The 19,806-nt window shown below is 35.7% G+C and overlaps 1 protein-coding gene across 1 annotated transcript; it reads right to left on the bottom strand.

Moving 5' to 3' along the window:
- Positions 1–1,064: 1,064 nt before the first annotated feature.
- taf6l (TAF6-like RNA polymerase II, p300/CBP-associated factor (PCAF)-associated factor) lies at positions 1,065–19,202 on the bottom strand. The gene is made up of 11 exons (XM_056461119.1): positions 18,809–19,202; positions 15,383–15,469; positions 15,152–15,302; positions 15,022–15,072; positions 14,703–14,797; positions 13,908–13,982; positions 13,351–13,571; positions 12,079–12,211; positions 11,856–11,984; positions 7,155–7,651; positions 1,065–3,921 (listed from the first exon to the last, which is right to left on the bottom strand). Exons 1-11 carry the CDS (start codon positions 18,953–18,955, stop codon positions 3,582–3,584), a joined length of 1,926 nt encoding a protein of 641 aa, XP_056317094.1. The 5' UTR covers positions 18,956–19,202; the 3' UTR covers positions 1,065–3,581.
- Positions 19,203–19,806: the final 604 nt, after the last annotated feature.

The raw sequence follows: 19,806 nt of genomic DNA, 5'->3' as shown, positions 1-19,806 counted from the left end.
AATTAGCTAGAGTTAATAGATTTTTATTCAATATATGAATAATGTTTTCGTTTTGGATTAGTTTCTTACATTAATATTTAGTAAATATACGGCAAGTTAAATTCTCGCCAGTGGTTCCGGTTGAAACCTAATGTGGTTAAAAGGGATTGAAATTTACTCTCTGATTCCTGTATTTACTCTGTAGTCAAAATTTCACTAAAGAGTCACCATTTTCTTTGAGAGTACAAAGATGTTTGAATAAAAATAGAGGAAATTTGTTCTTTATTTACAAGATGTAGCTGATATTTCAACTAAAATATTAATATTCAACATTAAATAGGTTTTTAGCTGAAACCGTGGACGTTTTAAAATAGGACATTTATAAAAATGGATAAGAGTCAATGGCTAGTAGCACTATGAGAGTTAAAAAACGCAACTAAATGAATACGTGTGGCTCCTGATGATACATTGAGCGAGGTCTTATGAAGTGATATGAATTGTCTAAGTGAAAAAAAATATATATATATATATTCTAAAGTAACTTAATTTCTTTTATTCTACAGCAAATGGTCCTGAGTATATCAACAGTCTGGAGCATGGCCTTCATGGTGCATAATGATGTATACAAAATTACTGCAGTGTTTTGCTCAGAAGGAAAATGTGACTTTTACTAGTCTATTTAGCCACACCATATTGGTGTTTCGTAACATCTAGTTTTTTATGAGGGTAGTTGTTAGCCCAACGCTCGACCCTCAACCTGGAGGACCAGGACATATTCACCTACACTACGGACAATTTAGCTTACCCAATTCACCTATTGTGTGTTTTGGATTGTGGGGGTTACCGGAGCACCTGGAGGAAACCAACACGGGGAGAACATGCAAACTTCACACAGAAATGCCAGCTTACCCAGCCAGGGCTCGACCCAACAACCTTCTTGCTGAGAGGTGACAGCGCAAACCACTGAGCCACCGTGTGTTAAAAATAAAAATAAATAAATCACTGCCACTATTAAAAACCACATTATAGAGACAATAAAATAATAGATTTTGACTACATTACATAATGTATTTATTTTTAGCGGTTTATACATTGTAAAAACATCACTCACATACATACTGTTATAACTAAAGCCAATGTAGCAGTATTTGCTCATCTTCATCCAGCGAGAACATTAAATATAAATTTTAACTCCACTAGAAATCTGATTCTATTAACATCAGTAGATTCATTAACTATGAAATAATTCAACGTTAATTCTACTGAACAGAATCAGAAGAGTAATATGGCCATTCAAAAACAACTCCACCAAAATAATACTTGCCTTATTTGCGAAAAGCACTTTGTAAAGCCGTAGCTAGTGTTGTCACGATACTGGAATTCGGTACCAAATGATACTAAAATTTTAAAATCATTTCCCACGAACATTTGAGCGCTGCTGAGCACGTTCTTAAACAGCACTGATTTGCCATTGTGTTCATGTACTCAACGGAAATGACTGTGGCCGTTAAGGTCATCAGTTCATCGAACTCACCGCTGTTTACTGAGTGTAACCACAGATACAGAGACACTGGAGCATTTTAACACCGCGATTTATGAGCGGAATTCTCATATGTCAGCTTATAGACAAACCAGCTGATTGACATGACTTTGATACGCTCTAGTGTCTCTGTATCGGTGAACTGATGACCTTCACGGCCAATCACAGTCAATTCTGTTGAGCATGTCAACACAATGGCAAATCAGCGCAGTTTAAGAATGTGCTCAACAGAGCTCAAATGTTAGCTGGAATGGGCGTTTTTAACATTTCAGTATTGATTGGAAGCAAATTCCAGTTTTGTGACAACCCTAACCATAGCAAATTATTGTTTAAGAAATCAATTATAAGAAGTAAAAAAAATGCATCACTATTTTCTCTTAAATCGATTCTGAGCTTAGTTTTTAACAGCAGATGGCGCTGTATGCTTTACTGTTTAAACAACTGTACTCTGCTTGCATCCAATTTCTTATGAATACCACTTGAGCCTAAAATAATCATTGATAAAGTTTAAGAGAATTGAAAGAGTGTTCATAGTGATCCGTTTAAATTATTTCCATCTGTTACTCAAACTACCTCTGAATCATTCAAGAGAGAAGTGATGCATTTTGAAAATCGAATATATTTGCTTTACAAACAGCCATACTCTGCTTGCATCTAATTTCTTGCTGTTTGACTACTTAATTCATTTTGATGATTATTTTAGGTTCAAGTGGTATTTGTAAGGCAGTGTTTCCCAACCCTGTTCCTGAAGGCACACCAACAGTACACATTTTCAACCACTCCCTAATCAAACACACCTAAATAATCTCTCCAAAACCTAAAGTTAATGGGTTCAGGGAGACATCCAAAATATGTACTGTTGGTGTGCATACAGGAACAGAGTTGGGAAACACTGCCTTACAAATACCACTTGAACCTAAAATAATCATTAACAAGGTTTAGGTGAATTTATAACGAACGGTTTAAATTATTCCCATCTGCTGTGAAATTTAGCCCAGAACAGATTCCAGAGAGAATAGTGATGCATTTTGAAAATAGAAAACACTTTAGCATTAGTATTTTTAATCGCTATTACTAAAATGCAGCCACCAGATGAGATGTCACAGGAGTCTCGTGTTTCTAAACGTCCCATTCGTCACCCTCGGGTTTTAAAGCGGCAGCTAAAGCGAGTAATGTGAAGACGTCCAGCGGCGCACAGTATTAAAAAAAACTGCATCTAATACCTTACAACAGTGTTTCCCAACAATGTTCCTGAAAACACACCAACAGTACACATTTTCAACCTCTCCCTAATCAAACACACCTATATATCAACTCATCAGAACATCAGATGAGACTCCAAAACCTGAAGTTAATTGGTCAGATAAAGGGAGAACTAAAAAACATGTACTGTTGGTGTGCCTCCAGGAACAGGGTTGGGAAACACCGCCCTTCAAATACTACTTGAACCCAAAATAATCATTAATAAGGTTTAAGTGAATTCATAATGAGCTGTTTAATTATTCCCATCTGCTGTTAAAACTAGTTCGGAATCAATTTAAGAGAGAAGTGATACATTTTGAAAATAAAAAAGTCTGTATGCTTTACAAACTGCTGTACTCTGCTTGCATCTAATTACTTACAACAGTGTTTCCCAACCCTGTTCCTGAAGGCACACCAACAGTACTCATTTTCAACCTTTCCCTAATCAAACACACCTGAATCAACTCATCAGAACATAAGAGACTCAAAAACCTAAATTATTAATGGGTCAGATAAGGGAGACATCCAAAATATGTACTGTTGGTGTGCCTTTAGGAATAGGGTTGGGAAACACCGCCATTCAAATACAACTTAAAATAATCATTAATAAGATTTAAGTGAATTCATAATGAGCAGTTTAAATTATTCCCATCTGCTGTTAAAATTAGCCCAAAATCATTCCAGAGAGAATAGTGACGCATTCTGAATATCGAAAACATTTTAGCATTAGTATTTTTATCTGTATTACTAAAATGCAGCACCACATGAGATGTCACTGGGGTCTCGTGTTTCTAAACGTCCCATACGTCACCCTTGTGTTTTAAAGTGGCAGGTGAAGCGAGTAATGTGAAGACGTCCAGCGGCGCACAGGTTTGCTGACCCTCCCGATTACCGGCAGCTTGTGGGCATAAGCGCGGGGTGGGAGCGAGGTTAGAGGGGGAGTTGGGGTAAAGCTCGTCTGAAAGCGTCGGCCCTGACAGCGTCGGCCCATTTGACGCCCGCCAATGATGAAAGAGAAAGCAGGAGGTCCAGCCTGGGGCAACGGGAAACGGGCTTTAGGGAAAATGTCTCTGGATTGACTGCTCGAGCGTCCGGGACGTGATGAAGATGACCTGGAACGTGAGACGGATGAGGAGGACGAGGACGAGCGGGCAAGAGATCTGCAGACACAGGACAAAAAGAATATAAATGAATAGCATTCGGAATATACAGCTGAAATCAAAATTATTAGCCCTCCTGTGAATTCTATTTTCTTTTTCAAATATTTCCTAATTTTAACAGAGCAATGAATTTTTCACAGTATTTACTATATATTTTTTCTTCTGGAAAAATTCTCATTTCTTTTATTTCGGCTAGAATAAAAGCAGTTTTTTTATTTTTTAAAAAACATTTTAAGGTCCATCACATTTTATTTCTAATATATAAAAACACATATACATATTATACAATATAGATATATACATATTATAAAATACATATACATATATGTACATATTATAATATACATAAATACATATACATATATGTACATATTATAATATATACATATACATATATGTACATATTATTATATATATATATATATATATATATATATATATATATATATATATATACTGTTAATTCATTCATACTGAATTAAAATACTATTCATTCATTCATTTTATTTTCGGCTTAGTCCCTTTACTAATCAGGGGTCACCACAGCGGAACGAACTGCCAACTTATCCAGCACATGTTTTACACAGCAGATGCCCTTCCAGCTGCAACCCATCACTGGGAAACACCTACACATTTGAACACACTCACATACTCTTTGGCCAATTTAGCTTATTCAATTCAACTATAGGGCAACGTCTTTGGACTGGGGAAAACCGGAGCACCCAGAGGAAACCCACGCAAACACGGGGAGAGCATGGAAACTCCACACTGAAATGCCAACTGACCCAGTCGAGGCTTGAACCAGTGACCTTGCTGTGAGGCGATTGTGCTACCCACTGCGCCAAAATTAAAACATTTTAATTCTAATAATTCAGGAGGGTTAATAATTCTGACTTCAACTGCAGTTTCAAGACTTTACAGCAGAAACAAAAGCTGCTGATCTCGGTTTCCTTTTCCATTGTGTCCTTTAATATTCCGTCTCTCTAAAACAATTATTCATTGGCTTTATAAATGTCACTCTAAGCCATATTTCAAATTTCTTGACTTTTTACAGACTTTCAGTGACTAAAAGGCTGGATTTCCATCACCTATTAGAAATACTTGTGGCAGCTATTATGTTGAGCAGTTTCTCTAGAATTGATCAATTCTGTGATCACTGAATTTAATGCAAAAAGCAAGAAAAATTCAGGAGCTTGCACATTTTTTAATTGCTGCAGATTTCCTGCACTTTTGGAAAGCCAAGACACTGTTCAAATTCCTTTCAAACCATCTACACAAAATATACATCATCTTAAATATTTACACTCTCAGAAATAAAGGGTTTTGTACACATTCGTACCAAAAGGGTCAATGGTGATACCTCAAATGTACATATTAGTTCCCAAAAACTTAAAAGCTAATGGTTTTATTTTCTGCTAAGCAACATATAGGGATAGTTTTAGGCAATAAGAAACTGCTGTGATCTGTTTAAAAGAAATGTGGGATGTGAAGAAAATGTCTGATCCCCTGCAAAATATTAACAATTTTGAAAATCTAATTAATTAGAAGTTTCTAAAATATTTGTTAAACTGGTTTAAATGTGAACAATAATGTACATATGTTAAAAATGCTTAAGAAGTCATCTGAAAAGGAAGTAGCATTATATATTTTTACTTTAATCAAATCATGTGTAATCTATATTTAAATGATTCTACCTCTTTAAAATTTACTGTTTTTTAATACAATTATTATTTTTAGGGCTTTTTAACCTTTAATTTTTATAGCACAATATAGTGCAGGCAGGAAAGCATGGGAAGAAAGAGAGAGCGGCAAAAGGATCGGCAAATGACCTTGAGCCAGGACTCGAACTCAGGTCACCGTGAGCACCTCAGTACTATGTCGACACACTAATAACTAGCCTATTGGCAATAATAACTTTATGCCAACAAAATGTACTGTATTTTAAATGTAATTTGTTTACCTAAAAAGGTATTTTTTAACAGTATCTAAATTTAACTTAAGTATCCAAACAGTATATTTTACATGATCTAAATTAAGCAAACTTATTTTTGCAATATTAGATTAGAAAAAGTCCATACAAACGCCTGCACATGAGCTGCAATTAGTCTACCTTTTGTACTTGCAATCTGATCACCAAAATGTATCTTAAAGGGATAGTACATCCAAAACTGAAACTTGTCATCATTTACTAATATCATTGACTTGTTTTAAATCTTTATGCATTTCTTTATTTTGCTAAACACAAAATAAGATATTTTGAAGAAACCTACTGTAACCATTAACCATAGTATTTGTTTTCATTTATATCTTATTTTGTGCCTAATAGAAGTGAAGTTGGCACCCCATAAAAATAAATAATCCCCAAAACCACTGAAAGCCATTCATTTCTGTATTCCTTGTTTAGATATAACTGAAATATTTCAGAAGCCGTGATGTCACTTTCCACCCCAGTTTCTCTAAAGCTCACAAAACTGGCTTCATTCGTTTGTGCTCGATTTGGAAAAAGTCCGGCACAAACAAAGGACGAAGAATTTTAATATTTTGGTTGAATTTGGAGCGGCAAACCGGTTTAGAAAAATTTGGATGGCATGGGGTGTTCAGTGACACCACTGCTTTGAATTCTGTTTGTCATTTCTAAGGGAAAATATATTTGAAGATAATTTCAACGACACAAATCCAGCACGAATGACACTAGTTTTGGCCAATTTAAACCAACTGAGGAGAGTGACGTCACAGCTCTCGAAAACTCTTGAGTAGGCTATCTAAAGAGGGAAAATAGATACAGCGTTTGTTTTAATGGCACAAACCAGCACAAATGAATGACATCAGTTTCACGTCACAGCTCCCAAAATATTTTGGTTATATCTAAACAAGGAAAATAGATAACGTGTTTGTTTTAATGGCACAAACCAGCACAAACAAACTGTGATGATTTGGAGCGATTTAAGCAACATGGGGTAGAAAGTGACATCACATGGTCAAAAAAAATAATCCTTAACATCTCAGACACCAAACCTGCACAAATGTCCATTTTTGTGGCACAAACCAGCACAAATGACTGGCATAATTTTGGGGATTATTTATTTTTATGGGGTGACAACTTCATGAAGGTTTAACAAAAGAAGGTTTGGAACTACTTGATGATGATTAAACACATAGTGATTAAACTATCCCTTTAACACCATGTGTTAACAGGGCCAAATTCAAGTTCTCATTTGTTGTTTGACTCCTACCTCCCCGGGACAGTAGCAGCCAGACTGGGTGGCTGTGGTTCAGTACGTGGGCTTCCATCTTGCCGCGGGCTTATATTCATGCTGGCCGTCAGCTGGGGCATTTTTCGCGTGCTCTCAAGATTGGGGGCAGCAGTCGCCGGCTCTTTTCGGCCCTCAAGTGGTTGACTGGGACCTGCAGGTGCAGCGCCAGCTAGTGGTGGGTCAGTGCTGAAGCGCACAGCCAGACTGTCTCCAAAAAATGAGTAGAGTTCACAGTACATGGCAGGAAGAGATACAGGCGTCCACTCCTCCCACAGGCTGCCAGCTCCACCTGCTTGAAGATGACTTGCAATGCCAAGTGGAGGTTCAGAAAGAGGTTCTGGTGGTGGGCTGAGACCCGGTGAGTTTTCTCTGAACCCGACAGGTCCTGTAACGGAGCCCGAAAGAGCAGCACTGCTTCCTTCTGCTGCCTGGGTTAGACTGAGTGCCTTCATCTTCAGCAAACGCTCTACCGCCACCTTCAGGGAAGAAAAGAAAGTAGGCTGTTAATTTGAATGGTTTTTGTTTCTCAACCACGTTCCCGGAGGACCACCAACACTGCATATTTTGGATGTCTCCTTTTTCTGTCACACCCATTACAGGTCTTTCAGTCTTTGCAAATGAGCTGATGACCTGAATCAGAGACATGGGCTGTTTCTCAATTTCAAGAACGCTGAGAATGGACTGGTGTTCTTGTGAAGACCGGTCTTGCCAGGTCACTTGGAAGAACAAACTCGGGAGACCATGAGAACAGAGAAAGCGTCCTGTGAGAAATGAGATGCTGCGTCCCTCCTGATGGTCATACAGCATATATTCAATGACTTATCTTTTTCCATATATATATATATATATATATATATATATATATATATATATGTACGTACGTACGTACGTATATATGTATATGTATAAGGGTGTAACGATGAGTGTATTCGTATTGAACCGTTCGGTACGAAACTTTCAATTCTGTACGCATTACAAACCGAACGATTCAGACTAATATCTAAAAAGATACAAAATATAATGTTTTCAGTGCAACAACGTTCAACAAGGCATCCCAAAAGATGTGACATGCTGCCTCCAAACAAACACTACTCCAGTCAGGCACACGCTGCACTAGCTCGCAAAATGGCTAGTAACGTTAATGTAATCCTCCTATAACCAAAAGTGGGTCTGGCGTTTGGAAGCACTTTGGTTTACCTGTAATTTATGAGGGTGATGGCAAGAGAGTGGTTGAAAAAAAACAATGACAACTGCTATGACAGTAAGCTATTTTAGCGGTAATATTTGAGCATTTCAACTCATTTACACTGACATCACGGAATCAGTAACTACAATTAGAAGAAAACTGGAAACACGCGCACTACATGCAACTATCCCTGCAGCATTCAGGCAGGCAATTCCTATAGATTTAAACAGGGCAAAACAAATCCCTGAGGCGATCGGTACATTTATAGCTGTCTCGAAATTGCCCTGATGTCGTGCGACCAGTTTTCACAGCAAAATGTTCACCACATGCACGGAATTAGGAGGCATTCATACATTAAGCATATCTTTGCACCTAAAAAAGCCAAATGCAGTGCTCAGGAACACTTTAAAACAGATGTCATGTCAACTTGCTGCAGTAAACAAACCCCGCAATGCCTGCCCCGCCTTCAAGCTCTTCTTATTGCCACACTGCACTAGAACAGAACATGAATGGATTGGTTAAAACCAGCTGTCAATCACTGTTTCGATGACAGAGAGGTACAGTCGCAAAAACGTAAAGGTCTGGATAAGAGAGAATATTAACAACACTGACAGATTTAGTTTTAGAAACCACCTAAAGTTACTATAAATGGCACATCTGATCAGTAATCATGTAATGATTGTCAGTCCAGCATTTACACTTTTCGAAGAGTGGATAAAAGACTTCCAATGTTTAAAATCCGCTGTGAAAATCACTAAAGCATTCACCGCAAAGCCGGTGGGATGGAGTTTTCAGGTAACAGTGTTTGCCACTGAATCTACACATTTTGAGAACGAGACGTTCTAACGTTATTTAATCCTTCATTTAATCGTCACGATACTGTCAGTTGTGCGACTGCCACCGTGTTCCCTACCGCTAAAGAGCATGCATTCACTGAGATGAAACTAATATTGCAGCTCATGAAAAGACCGTTATTGCTATTAAGATGAAGTATGAAAATAATAGGTTATATGTCAATATCATCTGTGCAATATCAGACACCACCCGTGAGAACAACACAGCTATTATTGTTAATTCAGTTCATCTCATTTACGTCAAGCGGTGTGTGTAGGGCCGGGAGCGCAGGCAGATTTTTGTTTATTTGTTGTCAATTGTTGCGATTAGTGTTAATATATAATAGAATCTGAACGTGTAGTAACGTTGCTCATGATTTTTGGTGGGTGCAACTAAATTTTTGAAGTTAAGAGCACCGGTGCTACCAAGAAAAAAAAAGATTAATTTCGAGCCCTGTGAGACCTTAATCGGTTCATAAGCCCATTTCAGTCAGATAAATCCTGCTTTCAGATCCACTAAACTGGCAGGTGATAGACAAATCAAGCAGATCTGTGCTGTTTGAAGAAAAGGTGGACACTCATTTTTCTGAAAAAAAAAAAAAAAAAACGTAATTTATTGAAATCGAGTTCCATGTAAAAACTAAATTGTTCTTTTCTTTTTATTTGTTTAACTACTACAATATTACATTTATTTTTTTATAAGCAGCTTTTTGGTTTTGAGTATAAAAAGGATTTGTTTTATTTGCTGCTAAGCAGAAACCCCAGAAGTATTGCTCTATCACTGTTTAAAGTAAAAGAAAAAAAAAACAAGATCATATATTTATGATGTTTTAATACATTAAACAAATTTCAATCAGAGAAATCCTCTGGCTTTTTTCTTTTTTTGCTGTATCGAAAACATATGAACCATGACGCCACTGTGTCGTATCGAACCCAACCGTGATTTTTGTGAACCGTTACAGCCCTAATATATATATATATATATATATATATATATATATATATATATATATATATATATATATATATATATATATATATATATATATATATATATATATATATATATATATATATATATATATATATATTTATTATTTTTTTTTTTTTGCACAATATAAATAAAATATATTTTAATACAAATTTCAGCAAATAAACCCCCTTAATATGTTTATGCCTTTATTAAGATGTTCATGTTCACTTTCACAGTCTAGTTTAGGGAAACTCCTGAGATAAATAAGTGATATCTCTGAACTTTAATAATAAACGGGTATAAAATGTCAAGTCAGCATCGACGCATCTTCGATATCAAGAACATATCCAGGAACTTTCACACGTCCTCCGTTCTTGCGGTCTTGAATTTTGCAACTGAACTTTGGCGGTTGATGATGACATTACATAAGAACACGAAGAACATGAGGACTCAAGATTGTTGAAGAACGCATATTGAGAAACAGCCAAGGAAATTATGCAGATCTGGTGGTCCTCCAGGAACGTGGTTGAGAAACACTGGTTTAGTTAAGACTAAAATGCCATAAAAGTTTAGCATGATACTACTATAAACATATGAATAGATGCATCTCAATTTGCATCCACTATTCTATTCTGGTTTTTTAGAATAAATAGTGGAGGTAGTGCGTTCACGCAACAACAAAACCAAAACTTAAAACATTACCAGGATGATGCACTTATTAATGGAAAAAAATAATACACTGTGGAATGCGTTTCATACTCTATTGCAGCATTAATTACGTGGTGGAAGGGGTGGTGCTTTCAGATACTATATAGAAATGATGAATGCCAGAATAATGTTTAAAAAGTTCATAAGATGGTTGAGAGCGCATACGTACACAGTGTATAAATAAAATCATAGTAAATGCAGGTAAGACTCCACAATATTGGAAAGATTTTTTTGCAATCTATATACACATATGAAAACATTTCACCCAATTACTGAATTTGATTTCAGTTACGAAGATTATTTTAGAGATTTAATTATTTTATATTGATTAGGATCATTTCCCAGTACTGGGTTGTGGCTGGAAGGGCAACCGCTGCATAAAACAAATGCCAGAATAGTAGGAAAATGAATGAATGAATAGAAGGATTTTATAAGGAAGTGTATTTACATAAGATATAATAAACAAATTAAAAAGCATAGATAGATAAATATAACAGACAAAAATTAAATAAACTGTCCTTTGTTTTCTTAAGGAGTCTAACATTACTGTATTTAGTTACAGAAGTTAAATAATTTAAATGTAACATTGTATAGTCTTCATCATATAAATAATATTAATAATAATAATAATAATAATAATAATTATTATTATTATTATTATAAATGTTAGTAGTTGTGTCTGAATGGTTTAAACTTGAAATGCCATAAAAGCACATGTAGAGATGAACTTTTAGTCTATTATGGTTAAACTTAATTTTAACCAAATATTGCAAATATTTTGCAATATATTTTGCATTTCTGCAAATATTTTGTTTTTTGTTTTTGTTAAACTTAATTTTAACCATAATAACCAACATTGATCCTGCGATGTGACTTTTTCAAATGCGCCCATTGCAAAATAAATTACTACATTTTCCTGCCCTAACTGAGAAGATCAGAGACTCCATTCTATGCTTGATGCACTACAGTATCATACTTACTAGAATGGCTCCATACACTTTGTGTCCGTCAGCTTTCACCTGAGCATTAGACACAGAGTAATCATCCAACACAGCTTGCAGATTGGCCCAATAGGCAGGGAGGTGGGGATAGAGCACACGTTCAACAGCCTGTGTCAAAACACATACACACACAATCAAACAGATAGTGTAACATTTAGGTGTAAAGCTTGTGTTTATGTGTGTTGTGCTGTTTGGGCTTCACCTTCCAGCCGAGGGCATGCAGACCCACTACGGCTCCATAGTGAGAACAGAGAGGCCTAACAGGGTCGGATAGAACTTTTTGCAGAGAGAGAAGGATCTGATGGTACAGGCCGCTCACCAGATCACCATGTGTCCTACAAGACACAAAAAAGAAACAACCAGTCAGACCAATTTTGTGGACTGAATTAATTCATCTATTAAAAAAAGATTAGACTCATAAGAGAATTGAATAAGAAAGGGGGGGGGGGGGGTATAGCCATTTATGAATGTAAAAAGTCTGTATAACTTCACTGATGAATATGGCCAATAATTGGAGTTACTATCGCCCCAAAACAAAGTGTTTCATATGTCATTCATTCATTTTTCTTTGGCTTAGTTCCTTATTTATCAGGGATCGCCACAGTGGAATGAACCGCTAACTATTCCGGTATATGTTTTACGCAGCAGATGCTCTTCTAGCCACAACCCAGTACTGGGAAACACCCATACACTCTCACATTCACACACACTATTTTAGTTTAAACAATTTTAGTTCATCCAATTCACCTATAGCGCATGTCTTTGGACTGTGGGGGAAACCGGAGCACCTGGAGAAATCCCATGCGAATACGGGGAGAGCATGCAAACTCCACACAGAAATGCCAACTAACCCAGCCGGGACTTGAACCAACGACTTTATTGCCGTCAGGTGACAGTGCTAACCACTGAGCCACCGTGCTGCCAACCTACATGCTTGTAACAAATATGCTAATATCAGTGTATGATATGCATTTGCTGGCCATGGACAATATCTTATTTGACCCTCAAATACTACAGCTGCATCTGCAGATATTTTGTTTTTGGGTCCACTTAAGGTTTTTCTGTGCTGCAAATCAAACTCACTTCACATGCAATTCCAAAGGATGTGGACTTAATATGAATTTACACAGTAGAATCAACACTTTTACTGTTTGTATTACTGTATTTACCAATGCTTAGGAACCCTCAAAACCTATGCTAATGGCAAAAGATATATTAATGGGGCACAAGCTATAAGCAGTCAAATAATCATATAGACTTTGCCATCTGACCAATCAGAGCCAAGTAGTCTTTTGGAAAGTAGTGTTGGATAGTTTAGAAAGTGAACTGAGCCTTAAACAAACCCCTTTAAATAAATATGAGTGTTTTAGCCTTGAGTGGAAGATTCTACATCTTATATGTACCTGATCATGTCTATATTTAAAATGGTAATAGTAATAATTATTATTATTATTGTAGTATGCTAAAGAAATACCAGAAGATGTGGCTGAGCAGAAGGGCGGCATAGTCTCTGAGGGTCCAATGGTCATTGAGGGGGTTAATGGAGGCCGCCAGAGGCTCCAGGATGCAGTACATGACACTGGACACCAGACTGCGCACATACGATCCCAGATAAAGGTACGGATTCTGCACCAAACTCTTCACCATGTGGAGAAGCCGGTTTAACTGGTCCAGATCATGACTTACTGATTTTACCTGAGGAAGAGGAAACAAAGAGAATTACACATTATACTATGGATTATATAAAGACCATGGTCGTGATTTTTGTTTGTTTTTCTGTTTATATGGTTAACTTATGGCTATTTCATGGCATATCATAAGAACAACGTCTTGCATAAAGCTACAATAAAAAAACTTCAAATTTTTACATAAAAATATTAAATATGACTTTCAGTTCAATATATAATCCCATGGTCATTTAAAAATATTATTATTTTTTAGCAGCAATTACAATTATTGCAATTATGTAACTGAGGTAAAATATAAAAGTTGAGGGAGTTTTTTTTACGTCATGGACAAAAGCAAACTTACCCCACTGATGACGTAAACAAAGTAAGGCAGGAGGGCAGCGATCTTTGAATTGGACTGGAGGTCCAGCAAAGCCACCTGGCAGTAAAATAATACATATTTTACCACTTTATCACTTACATTAGTGATTTTGAAAGATGTTTAACATGCTCACTAAATACAATACCTGACAAAAGTATAAATACCTGACAACAATAAATAATAACTTGACTTCTAGTTGATCATTTGGTATCAGAAGTGGCTTATATGAAAGGCAAAGGCCTCTAGATTATGCTTATTTTACCAAAATAAAATATGATCATGCATTGATTTTTAATTATTTAATTAGGACAGTAATGTCTGACTTTGCTTAGACAAAAGTCTTGTCACTTAACACAACTAATGTACAGTATAGAATATAAAGTCATGGTGCAGTGGGAAAAGAATTAATATTGTGTATGACTCCTATGAGCTTGGAGGACTGCATCTATACATCTCTGCAATGACTCAAATAACTTATTAATAAAGTTATCAATTATACACTTTAAAATAGATCAGACAGGTTTATATTTTTATATAATTTTTTTCATGTAATAGCAAAGCCGAATTTCCAACAGTCTTAAGTGTCTTATACGATATATCTTTGTAAAAGCAGTGTGACATTTTTCAGGATTCTTTGATGAACAGGAAAAAATGAAATCTTTCAAATCTTTTTAGTCTCTTCTGATCAATTTAATGCATCCTTGTTGAATCTAACAGTTCATTTATACTGATAAAGTGACCTTACTGACATGCAGTGTTGTACACTAGTACAAGTACCTTCATGAGATGTGGATCCTCTCCTAAAATGGCCCGTGTTATCTGTTGATAATACTTCAGAAGATCTTCTGATAGAGACTGAACAGCAGTGGGCACTAACAAGAAGATAGATGGATGGATGGATGGACAGGTAGATAGACAGACATGTAGCATTTGCAATTTTTTGATTTGGTTTATTTAATGGCTTATTTTATTTGGTGCTTTTGTATAGGCCATACATAAAGGTTATGAATACTTTTAATAACTACTTTATTTAAAACAAAAAATAAATTAAATCCTGATACAGATGTTGCTGTAATGAAATACATTTGAAGTTTACCTGTGCCTTGAGGTTCTAAAGTGCCTTTCCCATCAAGATATGACACATGCACTGCAAATGAGACCAAAAAAATGAGTCTTTCTTAAAAAGAAGTGAAAGTAAATTTTCCTAATGACTAAACCAGTCTTACCTCGAACCATTGTCTCTGCACAGCCTTTGGGGATGTTGGTAGCAAGAGCTAACTCCACCAGATTTATCTCCCGATCCTCTACATAGAAAAGTTCTCCTTCCTTTAGTGGACGGAAAGGTAAGGTGTCTTGTGCACCGTAGCCGCAAACAGTCTGGAAAACATCTAGATGTTAAAGAGTCACAAAGAACGGCATTAATATGATTAATATTTACAATGCACTTAAAGCTATACCTCAGTATTGCTCCACCGCAGTGCTCTGTTGAAGTCTTCCACACTCAGTTTCCGTCTCTTTGCATGTCTCATAAACTGTGAGCTGTTCTGTGGTTGGAAAAACAGATTAAATGTATAGCATTAAGGTTTTTTTAGAACAGTCTTTACCAATACCCTTTCCTACTAATGCTTTAGAAGAATAAAATGACATGTATGAAAAAATATAAACCTATAAATGTCACATTAGCCTAAAATGTATTGAATGTGTTCACACAATCTGTTTTTGATCGTTTTTTGAATTTTAGGGAGATTTCCATTGTATTTCCACTTTGTTAGACTTGTGGTGTTCCCGGTATAAATGACAGGTCTATCAAAATAACAAAGAAGTTTTATTGTTATTTTACCATCCAAAATCCTTCTGTTATTTGTTGTTTGTTTGTAGTTTTTTGTTTGGAACTGATTGATTCCAGACATCCATTATTTGAGCAAAAAATGAATAAATGCACAGTTTATCACACTAGCGTTCTTTTACTAGGGTTGCGTGGTTTACTGGTACTTCGGCAGCAATGCGATACTATGGCTCCATAATACTGGCAATGCCTCTGTAGTTTGTAAATGGTAGTATCATCATTAACAGTTCTAAAATAGTTAATGTTGCATGTGGAAAAGTCCCTAAAATGCTTACACATTTGTGCAGGCAAATAATCAATAGACTTTTTTAGTATTATTTTTTAACAGTCTATTAAGGTTGCAAAACTGTGTAGAATCAGTCATGACAGATCATATGGTGTGGTCAATGATTTTTTTATTTATTTATTTATTTAAATAACAAAAAAAACAATCACAGTACATAGAAATAAAACAGAGAACGCCTATAAAAATAACAAATAATAGTTTTTCAATAATAAGGGAATTCTGAATTAAATTTAAGTAATGCAAGTATTGTAGTATTTCTGACAATTTGCTTTATTTTGTCTATTTGAGTTATGAATTAATACAGTATTGTGATACTACTTGAGAGCGTGATATTTCAGCTGGTAAAGTATGGTATGGTATCGTGACAAACCTAATGCCTACCTAGATGTAATGTAATGTAATGTAATGTAATGTATTTTTTTATTGCCATGTCAGCAACCAAGGCTATTTTATTGCCTACCTATTTAATGTTTTTTAAAAAATAAATGGAAAAGAAGCCGACAAAAAGAATGAATTTCACATTTGGCAATAATATAGCATAAGATTTTAAAACACTTTTAAAAGCCAACCATTTTTGACCAGAAACACCAAAAGTTTTTAACAGTTCACACAGATTTTCAGAGCACAAAGTTCAAGTCATAAACAGATGCACACATTACCTTATAGGAATGCAAAATATTTAGACAGAATTCATGCATGTGCATGTCAAATAACAGCCAAAAGTTTAGTTTAGTAAAATCCTTTCTAAAAATAACAGCACTAGGGTTGCACAATATATCGTTTCAGCATCGATATCGCAATGTGTGCATCTGCAACAGTCACATCACAGGATATGCAATGCTGAGTTTGAATTATAGTTGATTAGGGGCTACAGAACACATGTGGTTTGTAGAGACACTGCTAAGTTTAACCATAATAGAGTGAAAGTTTATTATTTGCCTGTGTTTTTAAGGCCTGTGACTGAGCATTTCAAGAACTTTTGGAACATCTGGCCACAAAAAAATATGATGTTTAGAGTAACAAGGATTGGTAACAAAGATTAGTTGCATTTAATTATTTATATGGAGAAAAAAAACATTTTTCTCATTTAAATTTTTTTCTAGTTTCTAGTCCAAAGATCTACATTTTAAAACAAAAACAAGACTATTTTTCCTTGGGCCGATAATTTAGCTTGTTTTAAGAAAAAAAACAAATCAAAATATTGACTTAAGGTGAAAACAAAACACTATTTTTATTTGATCTAAGAATTTCAGATATTTCGACTAGAAACAAGACCAAGCAAATTAAGAAAAGCATTTTTGTGATGTTTTATTCAATTTCTGTACCTAAATACTGTTAGACTCTCCAGAAAAATGTCAAATACAGTTAATCAAACCCTCTTTTGAAACTTTATTCATATCACAATATTTATTGCAGAAAAATAAAGTACTGCAATATAAGATTTTTAATATTGTGCAGCCGTAAACAGCACCCATAAACATTGCTTTAAAATAATGAATCTATGGATGCAAGAAATGCCTGAACATGTTAAAACCCCTAGAAGACAGACGTGAATATACAAGTGACTTCATTGGTCTCGATAGAAAATAACTTGCACAAAACAAACAAACGGATATATAGTTGAAGCCAGAATTATTAGCCCTTCTTTTAATTATTTTTTTTCTGTTTTAAATATTTCCCAAATGATGTTTAAAAGAGCAAGGAAATTTTCACAGTATGTCTGATAATATTTTTTCTTTTGTACAAAGTCTTATTTGTTTCATTTCGGCTAGTACAAAAGCAGTGTTTATTTTTTTAAAAACCTTAAAAACCAAGGTCAAAATTATTAGTCTCTTTAAGCATAGTTATACAATAACTTGCCTAATTACCCTAATCTGCCCAGTTAGCCTAATTAAGTTGTGTAGAAGTGTCTTGAAAAATATCTAGTCAAATATTATTTACTGTCATCATAGCAAAGATAAAATAAATCAGTTATTAGGAATGAGTTATTAAAACTATTATGTTAAGAAATGTGTTGAGAAAAATCTTCTTTCCGTTAAACAGAAATTGGGGAAAAAAATAAATAGGGGGGCTAATAATTCAGGAGGGCTTATAATTCTGACTTCAACTGTACATACATCAGTGCAAACTACAAAGCATGTCTATATAATACACTGTAAACAAAGCAGGTCCACATTTAGATGTGGACAAAATGGTTGGTGCCATTCAACTGAAGAAAGCCCCACAGTGGTCACTGAAATAACTTGAAACTGAAAAAAGTAATAAATAATCCCAAAATTGGTGAAAATAAACGAATGAAAATTAGATATTGCTTTCGAATTGTGGTTCAACAGAGACACTAAAAAGGCAAACTAATAAACAAAATTGAACGGTACCTACAAATTTTGATCATGTCTGTATAAGCTTAAAAACATAGAGGTAAAATTGGTTTTATATTCGCACATTTGTTCATTTTAAGGGTCCTCAGATTGTTTACCACGCTACTCTCAACATTGGGTCAGAAATCGCATACAAGTATGACTTCATTATAACCAGCATTAACGTTTGCACTATTTAATTGCCTGTGAACAATGTTGTACTTTAATAGTCAAATTTTGATAGTCATTGATTGCCAATTTGATTTCCCCATTTAGAACTTGCAAATAATACTTTTTTTGAAGTGATACAATTGACGTTAATAAGAAAGTCTGAATGTGGAAATATAAAACCAACAGAAGCACAGTCCTCAAAAGATGAACTGGTGTATGTGACCTGTGTGGCCTCCCTGAGCCGGTAGCACACATCCTCGGCCAGCAGACCCGCCAGCTCCTCGCTGAGCTCCACTCCGGCGCTTTCCGCCATCAGTTTGACGGACTCCCGGGGCACTTCAGCGAAGCGCCGTTCCTCCCTCTCGGTCATCTTCACGTTAAAAATAAAGATGCTGCGGATTAACTTCAGACCCGCGTAACATCAGCCTCTCCTCATTACTCCCCGCAAGGCTGCGTTAGCATGACAAACTGGGGCTAAAATCACGCACCGTACCTTCTTATTATCAACCGGTGATGTGTGCGCTCATAAATGTTATTTATTTAATGATTTTTAGCATTGTTGTGAGTACGTTAGCACAAAATGCTAAACTCTTCCGACAACACACTGCCGAACTTGAGGAGGGCGTCCGATTGGCTAAGAGCTCGGCCGCGCATGCGCAGTTTTTTTTTTTTGTTTTTTTTTTTGGTAGCTCAGTTTTATTCACTTCAACGATTCAAAAGTTAAGGTTACTAGATAGTTTGGAATTTATATTAGCAGGTGTTATGCACGACTGATTACACACACACTGTATTGTTTAACGATAATGTAAATACATTTCAGCCAAACTGTCAATGTGAACTGCTTAATTTAGGGCCTTCAACTGTCTGTGTGAAAATGTAAAGCCGCCATTTAGGGTAAAATTTAGGGTATTTGCAAAAATATTAAATATACAAATGTATATATTGCTAACCTTGCTGACAAAAACTGCTTAAACCAGTTGGTTTTGGCTGGTTTTAGAGGGGTTTGGCCATATAAGGCTAATTTCCAGCCAGGTCTTAGCGGGTCAGGATGGGAGCCCAGCCAACACCAGGCTGGTCAAGCTGGTTTTAGCTGGTCATTTTCCAGCCTGACCAACTTAAACCAGGTTGGAAATGGTCAAAACCCTTCTAAAACCAGGCTGGTCAACCAGCTAAATCAGCTTAGGGAAAGTAGGCTTTAAAATACATTAACATGGTTCCAAA

This window comes from Danio aesculapii, chromosome 7, assembly GCF_903798145.1.
Source record: "Danio aesculapii chromosome 7, fDanAes4.1, whole genome shotgun sequence".
Classification (NCBI taxonomy): domain Eukaryota; kingdom Metazoa; phylum Chordata; class Actinopteri; order Cypriniformes; family Danionidae; genus Danio; species Danio aesculapii.
Note: the sequence above shows the minus strand (reverse complement) of the source record. Positions and strands in the feature narration are given on the sequence as shown.